The 9168-nt window shown below is 39.0% G+C and overlaps 1 protein-coding gene across 1 annotated transcript; it reads right to left on the bottom strand.

Moving 5' to 3' along the window:
* Positions 1-4313: 4313 nt before the first annotated feature.
* On the bottom strand, positions 4314-9168 carry LOC149216646 (disease resistance protein RUN1-like). Its single transcript, XM_089392816.1, has 4 exons — positions 8665-9168; positions 7439-8551; positions 7039-7314; positions 4314-6932 (listed from the first exon to the last, which is right to left on the bottom strand). Exons 2-4 carry the CDS (start codon positions 8483-8485, stop codon positions 6576-6578), a joined length of 1680 nt encoding a protein of 559 aa, XP_089248942.1. The 5' UTR covers positions 8486-8551; positions 8665-9168; the 3' UTR covers positions 4314-6575.

Raw genomic sequence — 9168 nt, 5'->3', positions numbered from 1 at the left:
TAAATTCTTCATATCATTTTTGAGATTATCTGTTTAGAGTAAGCATGGCATCAATCATCACCTTCTAAACACTCAGGAATAAAACGTCCTTAGAAAATCAGCAATGCTAAAATACTGTACACTGCGCTTAATTTTAGTTTTGTTCCCGTTGTTTTCACAATTGCTATATTCCTACTTATCAGTTCCTTGAGGTTTGCCAATATTAATTTTGGAATTATGTACATAAAGGAAGCCATTTTTTTATAGCAAGGAAAAATCACTGATCAGTCATTCAAAAAATGCCATGGTTCAAGAACACCCAATCATAAAGTTTCTCTATAGTCAAGTTTGTTAAGCGTTTTCTGATAGCAAAAATGATATTTCATACATTGGATTGCTGAACCTAAAACTTAATTTCCTGAAGCCATATTCTTCCTGTTATAAGTTTTGAGGTTTTTTCTACTCTATATTTTTTTGTCGAATGTGTTCAAAATTCCAGTAAGAATTTGTTCAATTTACAAGTTTGAATTGTGATTTTTTAATAATGTGAGTGTGCCAATAATTTTGAATGAGCTGAATTTTAAACTTTGACCAATTTTTTTACAGAATTCTAAACCATGGCTTTACCTATTAAGCTTCATGAACACGGGAATTTTACTTCGTTTTCATGTGTTTGCAGTGGCATTGAATGGAGAACATATTAGTACCCCTGACTTTACATGCAAGGCAAGAGAGACTGAGACTTGCCATGACAAGAGACGAAATGCTTCATCTGCAGGCAAGGTCAGAGGAAAACAAGCTGATTATGGTAAAACCACTTCGGCGCAATACGAAAACGCAGGACCCTTTTTATATTCGGGACCTGGTTCTGCTCCCTGATGAATTACTGCTACTTGTCCGCTTGCCTTCTGCAAAGGCTAAATTAGGGCATAAATCACTGGTTCGCTGTGTCTATTCTGATCACCTCGGTTCAGGAGTTGATGGCATTGAATACTTAAGAGGACGAGCTTCAGTGAGGTGTAGTCAACCTCAAGCAGAGTGGTCTGCGAGCAATGTGTATTTATTGGACACCTCCACTGGAAGGAAGATTAAACAGAGTATTCATCTTTCACAGCACCCTATTAAGTGGGATTTTCTTCTTTATGAAAGTTTGTCAACGCATACAGATGTGGTTCTCTTCGCTAAAGGGGTGAATCGCAAGCAGGGCATGAATGTAAATTCTGAATCCATAGCCCACTGAGCATGAAGACCACCAGAAGCAAGGCCATGCCCGAAGAAGAAGCCATAAGCAAGCGCCATGAAGATTGAACCAAGCCATTAGATATGAGAATAATCTTCAAGCCATTAGATATGAGAATGTTAAAAAAATAAAAATAATAAAGTGAATTAAATTAAATTAAAAGAGACGTTGCCACGCCAAGAGCATGCTTCCTAGGTGTCGGAGGTATGGAGATCAAGTGCTGCCTGTCTTATCTCTAATGCATGCGTCACTTCCAATTTCTTCTCCTACACAGACTTCGCGGGTGTCTGAGCCCAGATGGGTTGTTGTTGCTGTTACCATTGCCATTGCCAGCGCCACCACCACTGCCTCCATCTTTTTCATTGACAGTATAAACTATCAGCCCAATGTCCCCCGCAGCCATTACAACACAACTCTGCTAATTCCCCTCAACCACAGCACTGTGATTCCCCCTTCTACCCCTTCTCTCCGCCCCCTCCTCCTGCTATGGCGGAGGCGCCTGCCATCGTTTATAACCCCGCACCTTCCTCCCACAAGAGCTCCAGCCATATTTATGTACCAATTATTGCATCCGTAGGAGGAGCGCTATTTCTTGGACTAGGGCTTCTGGGAGCCATTTGCTTTTCAAAAAAAAGGTGGAGCAAACCAGAGACAATAAAACCAGACGCAATAAAGCCAGACACAGGGGATGCGGAGGGTTTCGAGATCGAATCAAGCCTTCTTTCGAACATGTCGGAATTGCTGGTATGGGACAGATTGATACGCTTTTCCTTCAAGGAACTTCAGGAGGCCACCGACAATTTCAGCGGGGCGCACAGAATCAAGAATTCCGTCTTCCACGCGGTTCTGCGCGGAAACAGAGTGGCGATCAAACAGATGAGAGGGCAGGTATCAAAGGAGATCAACGCCCTTCACAGATTCTACCACACGAGTCTCGTCACTCTGCTCGGCATCTGCGTTGAAGAATCGTCGGACCAGGACTCAAGACTCGTACCTCGTCTTCGAGTACGGCAAAAATGGGTCCCTTAGTGACTATATCCATAGCGCACGGTCACATGCAAGGGGTTCGAACCTGTCATGGAACCAGAGGCTGCAGATCGCTCTGGACATCGCAGAGGGGTTGGAGTATCTGCATCACAGCACGACTACCACCCGCGTTCACAAGGACCTTAATAACCGCAATATTCTTCTAGACAAGAATTTTTTAGCAAAGATTGCCAATTTCGGATTGGCCAAATGCTACACAGATGCGAGTTCTTGTCCGTAGAAGTGGTTCTAGGTTGAAGGCAGAAGGTGAAAGGCTCCCTGGTAAAGGCTTATCCAGCCAATCTTGTACTAGTCAATGACACAATTAGATGAACCCTGGATGCAGGCTGGATAATACAACAATACTGTAAAAGTATTCAGCAGTTGAGTAGGGTTGCATTCCGCAGTTAAACAGGGTCAATCACAGAGCACTAGTTGTGGGTAGAGCGCAGTTAAACAGGGTCAATCACAGAGCACTAGTTGTGGGTAGAGCGCTGGCTATGGGTAAAAGCAAGAGGTAACTTCCGTATTTTTACTTCTGTATTTTTTTCTCCATGATTCATTTCCCTTTCTTCATGAATCATTCCCCTGTATGGCGAATTTCGAGTGCTTCCAGTCCTGGAATAAGATTTGGAATAAGATTACCCCGGTTACATGCAAACATAAACATAAGAGATGGCACCTGGAAGTTGCCGCAGGACGCTGTGGCAGACGTACAAGCGGTGATTAGTGGTGGCAGGCGTGCCCTGGCATACAAGCAGGGCTACAAATAGGGCTGATGCTTTCTCTATTATACCACCCATGCAGTCCATGGAAATCCAAAATATTATACCATCCATGCAGTGCATTGAAATCCAAAATATCCAAAATAGTGGAGCTAACATTTAGGGTCATGGACTAATGCCAGCATTACATTATGTAGTATTTTTCCAGTTTCAAAATATCAAGCAAACACAAAATTATAACATATTCTTTAGCTTCGGATTAGATTCGGTTTAGCTTCAGTCCTCGGGAAGAGGCCAAATAACATGATTTATCAATATATGTCTACAGACTTAGTTTATAGCTAAGAAGCGATAAAGTGCTCATTTCCGATTACTATAGTCCATGCCTGGCCTGCAGTGACTAATAATAACAACAAAACTTGGACCGCACACAAAACAAACGCTGCTGTGTAGTGATTATTCTTATTTTAAATTAATTAAAATTAATTGATATTATTTTTATATTATCTTGCAATTAACACAATATACCTTAATTTAATTCAAAATCTATTATATAATGTAAAAAATCAAACTCCTTTCAATACAATCTTTTAAACATTTTAAAGATATCAGAACATTAAAAAAAAAATTACACTTTTTAAGAAACAAAAAAGGAGGAGCTGCCGAAATCCTACTCTCCAATTACGCGTCATGAAAATACCAAATACAGTAAACAAATATCAAAATAATTAATGTTTTGTTCGAGGAAAAAGAACAGCACGCCTCCATTTGCAGTGAGAAATTATAACCAGACGGAGGATGGAAGGTAATACTAGCACAATTAATTAATGTGGTTGATAATTATATTAAATACATGTAAAAAGTAACATTTGATAATGTGTACATTAATTTTATAATAATAATTAAATTAAATTAGATTAAATGTAAAAAAATAAATATAAATTTGAAAACTAAATCTAAATTTAAAAATACACTCATTAATAATTGAAAATTCTATATATTAATCTAAAAAGATATTCATCTAAATGATATATATACAGAAATATGTCACTACCTTTTATCTATAACCATAATAAAAATTTAGATTAAAAAACATTAATCTACCAATGTTCACATAATGAATTTATTTTATTACAAACTCACACAAAACTCCACACTAAAACGTAAACTCAAAAGAAAAATGGGAGAAGTCTATTAATGCTACCAGCAATCTATATTTACCCAAGACTCCTTTCCTCAACTGTTAACTGTAAGAAATTAAATTCCCTATAACTATGAACTGGAAATCAATTAAATTGCCTATATCTATGAACCGAAAATCATTTATGTTTGAATCGTCAGATCCTTCTTTCAAATGGTTACAGTTTAAAACACAGACTGCATTAATGAATAAACTTAGATTCATTGAACCCATAACTATCCGAAGCTTATCAAAAGAAAGGTAAGCTACAGGATTTTAACAACCTATAATCTCAGAACCCTTACCTAATTGGGGTATTTAGCTCACTGTTCTTCCTTGAAGTGCTTACCTTCAAGAATCCTCTGTTCAGATCTCTCTAACCAGATCTTCATAAATATTGCAGGAATCAAGTGACGATCACTTGAATACCATGTGCTACCCGGAATTCTCTACCATCTTACCAAATCTGAACTTCATCTGCAGATTTCTACTGGATTGTTCAATCATCAAGGTCACCTCTGTTACAGTAAAAGTTCTAGCATTCACAAGGTCAACCTGGGGATGTTAGTTGCACTCTGTTTCTGCACTTGCATATTACAGGTATATATCCAGGGGATGTTAGTTCCACTCTGTTTCTGCACTTGCATACTACAGGTATATATCCACAATTTATAACTCTGCATACAAATTACTAAATGCTGAATAACCTGCTGTAACCATGAGTGTACTAATGTATTACTCTCACCAGGAGCTGGACATGATTGACTATTTGAACATACCGTATACTACTGGGGATATTACCAAACAAATCGTTCCTCAGCTTTAATACCCTGCTTGAAGATTAGTGCGATTCATGATAGTGATTTTTCATCATCATTGTTTGACCACATCTGGATCAATGATTTACTTGCTGGGTTTTTCCTCCATTACCAATGCCCATTTCTCAGGGTTTAGTTCACCACTTGGATCTGCTATATTGCTCAACACAGAGCAATGTTAGTCCATGCCATTTAAATACACAGAGACACTTACCACAGACAATTGATCGATGCCATCAGCTTATCCTCAAATCGAAACCACTGTTCCATTATCTCAAGAGGTTGTAAGTCCTCCTCATAACAATCACATACTACTGTAATTACTGACTGCTGGAGATCACCCAATTATCAACCTCCTGTACTCATATTCCATATTCCATTAAAAGAATTTCACACAATTTTCATATTCCATATTCCATTAAAAGAATTTCATACAATTTTCAGACTATACAATCACATGCTCAGTCTGTTTACCATTTAAGCTCAACAGAGAAATTCATCACAATAGACCGAAATATTCACAATAACATATGCATATAAAATTTCTTTTAATAAATCAAATTCAACTACACAGAAATTCTTGACCGTGTACACAATATGGGGATACTCAGCCCTCTTCTCTACCTCCGGCATTCTAGCTCTGTGTTCCTTTTTATCTTATCTTCTACACTACACCACTACTTCTACTAGCATAATACAAATCAAAATATCTTCTACCTTATGGGGTTGCATTTACAACTGTCCATTTTCTAGAAGAGATACAAAAAAACCCCGGTTTGTTTGCTTGGCTGTTTTACAATGTGCCACATAGTCAAAAATGCCAACTCACCAAAATTTTAGAACAACCTAGATTTTTTCTAAAATCTGTACACCTATAATTACATGAATGAATACATGAAAATTGCTTATTTCTAGATTTATACATACGTAAATTTTATTTAAGGGAATCTCTCCCCTTGGAATAAAATTTATAGAGAATCTCTCCCACTTGAAAATTTTCATGACCCCTTGAGTCTGGGCAAAAGGGTTACCTAGAGGTTTGATGCTCCTGCCTGGGTAGCCGGTAGCTTTAACACCACCAGAAATATCAGTTTGAGGACCTAACAGCTCTTGTACATTTACATTATTGCAATAAAATTTATAGGGAATCTCTCCCACTTGGAAAATTTCATGACCCTTGAGTCTGGGAAAAATAATTACCTAGGGGTTTGATGCTCCTGCATGGCGTAGACAGTAGCTTTAACACCTTCAGAAATATCAGAGTTTGAGGACCTAACAGGTCCTCATCATTTACATTATTGGAATAAAATATATAGAGAATCTCTCCCACTTGACCCCCTTGAGTTTGGGCAAAATGATTACCTGAGGTTTTGATGCAGGAGTAGACAGTAGCTTTAAGAACTTCAGAAATATCAGAGTTTGACGATCTAGTAGCTCCTGTAAATTTACATTACTATTATGCCCTCTGTTGTTGCAGATCTATAAAGCTCCCAAAAGAAGCTGGGAGCGTCTTCAAATGTGAAGCATGCTTTGGAGATTTGGAAACATGTTCAAATTTTTGTACGGCTGCCGCTACAGATGGATGCGTTGGAACTTTATTAACTTCCCTAAGGACTTTGGAAGTGTCTCCAAACTATAGCTGTGAGAAGCATCTCCAAACTTGTGCAACGCTCCAGATCGGTGAGATTGAGATTCTTTAAATTGTCCATGGAATCTGAAATGCTCTCCTGATTTCTTCCGTCGGTCAGTTGGATATTGCTGAAATTCCCGTCCGAATCTGGAAGAATCTGGTAGTCTTTTAGCTTTAAATATTTTAAAAAAGGCAGGTAACAAAATTCTTCTGGTAGCGTTGCCAGATACGCATCCTTCGCTTCAATCATTTTAAGGTGCTTCAGCTGCTCTAATGACTTTGGAAACTTCGAAAGTGGAGCATCAACGATCAATTCTCGCAAGTGCATAGGTGCCTGCAATGTTTGTATTTCAAGGAGAAAGGAAGATAAAACCATAATGCTTCTCATCTTAAAATATAATAATCCTTTCTGCATAACGACTGCATGTACATCTACATACCTGAGATTCACATTTCCACAATATTTTCAATTCCTTCCCGGCCACTTCTAAAACTCTTAAATCGTGCATCGGAAGCCAGGGAGGCAGGGAAGAGTGGGGACAATTAATCCAGTGGAGCCACATTAGTTTCGGGGACAGCACCTTTGTCAATATGCTTTCTACAACACTGCCTTCAGCTTCAAGGAAATGCAAGTTACTGATCATTCCGAACGGCTCAAGGCTGCTGACGATAGTATCTCCGGGATACATTCTAATTCCGTGGACTGGCGTTATCTCCTGTTGGTTAGTTAATTCGAATCAATGGAGAATTATAACAGAAGACGCAATGAATTTTTCTAATTAAAAATCTTGGAACTTGTTGACTTGGAAACAAAGGTTAGGATGGTTAGGATGCACTTACAGATGATAATTGCTCCCGCAGATACTCTATGGTTGCCCTCCGAAAACGCTGCGGCACTTTATCTCTTACCATATATCTTCCCAAGTTTCTTAATTGATCTCCTACCATATATCTTCCCAAGTTTCTTAATTGATCGTGCATTACTATTTTATTTTCAGCGTCCACTTGGACAAGACCCTTATTCATTAGATTTTGAAATCCCACCAAACCTTTCCACCCGGATTCATCCCATATTCCTATCCACGTATCCCTGTCTTTTCCTATAGAAAAACACGCAATATCTAGGAAAATTTCCTGCTCTTCTTCAACGAGGGAGTCATAACAAATGTGAAGTCTCGTCCTTATGTCAGTAGGTAGAATTCTGAATCTGTACGGTACTTCTTCCCATTTACATAGATCATTTTCTCCACATAGAAGACCCCCAAACGGTTTCAAAAGTAATGGCAGTCCATAACATTCATCTAAAAATCGCTGTACTAAACTTTCAAATCCTTGGGGTGGACATGACTGCGAGAAGGCATAGGAACAGAAAAGCTCACGGGAGGCTTGTTCATTCATTCGTCGGAGGACGTAAATTGAAGTTTCTAGTATCCCCCCACTTCGCAGGACATGCTTGGCACGAGACGTAACCAAAATCAAACTCTTGGGGTCAAGGACATGCCTAATTGGCAGGAAGGCATCTAATTGACGAACATCATCTAATACTATGAGCGCATGACAAGATTCGAGATTTTTCACAAGTATCGCTTTACCTTCATCCAAGCTCCCAATTTTGATGTCTCCATTTCCTTGCAGGTCGCTGAGTAGTTTACTCTGCAAAGAAGTTACATTGCCTCTACCTTCATTTTCGCTCACGTATGATAAAAAGGAGGATCCAGCGTAATCTGATCTCCGACGCTTGAAAAATTCTTTCACCAGCGTTGTCTTCCCAACGCCGCCCACACCCACAATCCCCACAACCCTGGCCTGGCGTTTCTCTGGATGGTTAAATATAAGCGTCTCAAATTCTTCTAATTTTTCCTCCAATGTAGTTCCATACTCTGCCATTTGGGCACATCCAACTGTGGCGGAATTATTTGCAGCACAATCTTATCCAAGAGCTAGTCTTCGTCCCTGAATATTCATTCATCCAGAGCAAAATAACCTGTGAGTCATCATATGCCTACCTAAATCATCATATACCTATCGATCCAACAAAATGTAAAATTTATATCTCTCTCACTCACCGTCCAGTTAAATGCCAGTTATCTCTGCAACACTACAAAGAATGGGAGTTGTTTGACTTTTTGGAAATTCAGGTGACGAAATCCGGCGGAAGAAATTGAGATTAAATCATGATTTGTTGCACTTAAAATGATTTTTTAACTACATATTCGGATTCAGCAAAAAACCCTGGGACGTTTTGATTGTGTAAAAACTAGCTATAAACTTGCGATTCCAATAAATTGCTGCCAGATTTTCACCGGAAAAACCCGCCGAAAAAGCTTTCAAAAAGTCCCGTTATAGACAACTGCCAAAGAATGTCTCTCCCATTTTGAATGTTATCTCTGCAAGTCGTCTCGGCTTCAACGTACGCTCACGGCCCGAGAGCAAAAGATTTCACATGGAGGACATGGAATCCATGGGATATCAGCCGACGGTAGGGGCGGTGAGGTGGGTCTAATGAACAATTTTGGTGGAGGAGACCAAGAGAGATGGAAAGAAGTTGATGTAACGGAGGCAATGAGATG

This window comes from Pinus tabuliformis, chromosome 1_1 (assembly GCF_031772625.1).
Source record: "Pinus tabuliformis cultivar Carrire ecotype Pingquan chromosome 1_1, CPIR1, whole genome shotgun sequence".
NCBI lineage: Eukaryota > Viridiplantae > Streptophyta > Pinopsida > Pinales > Pinaceae > Pinus > Pinus tabuliformis.
The sequence above is the reverse complement of the archived record's forward strand: the minus strand, read 5'-3'. Positions and strand labels throughout refer to the sequence as shown.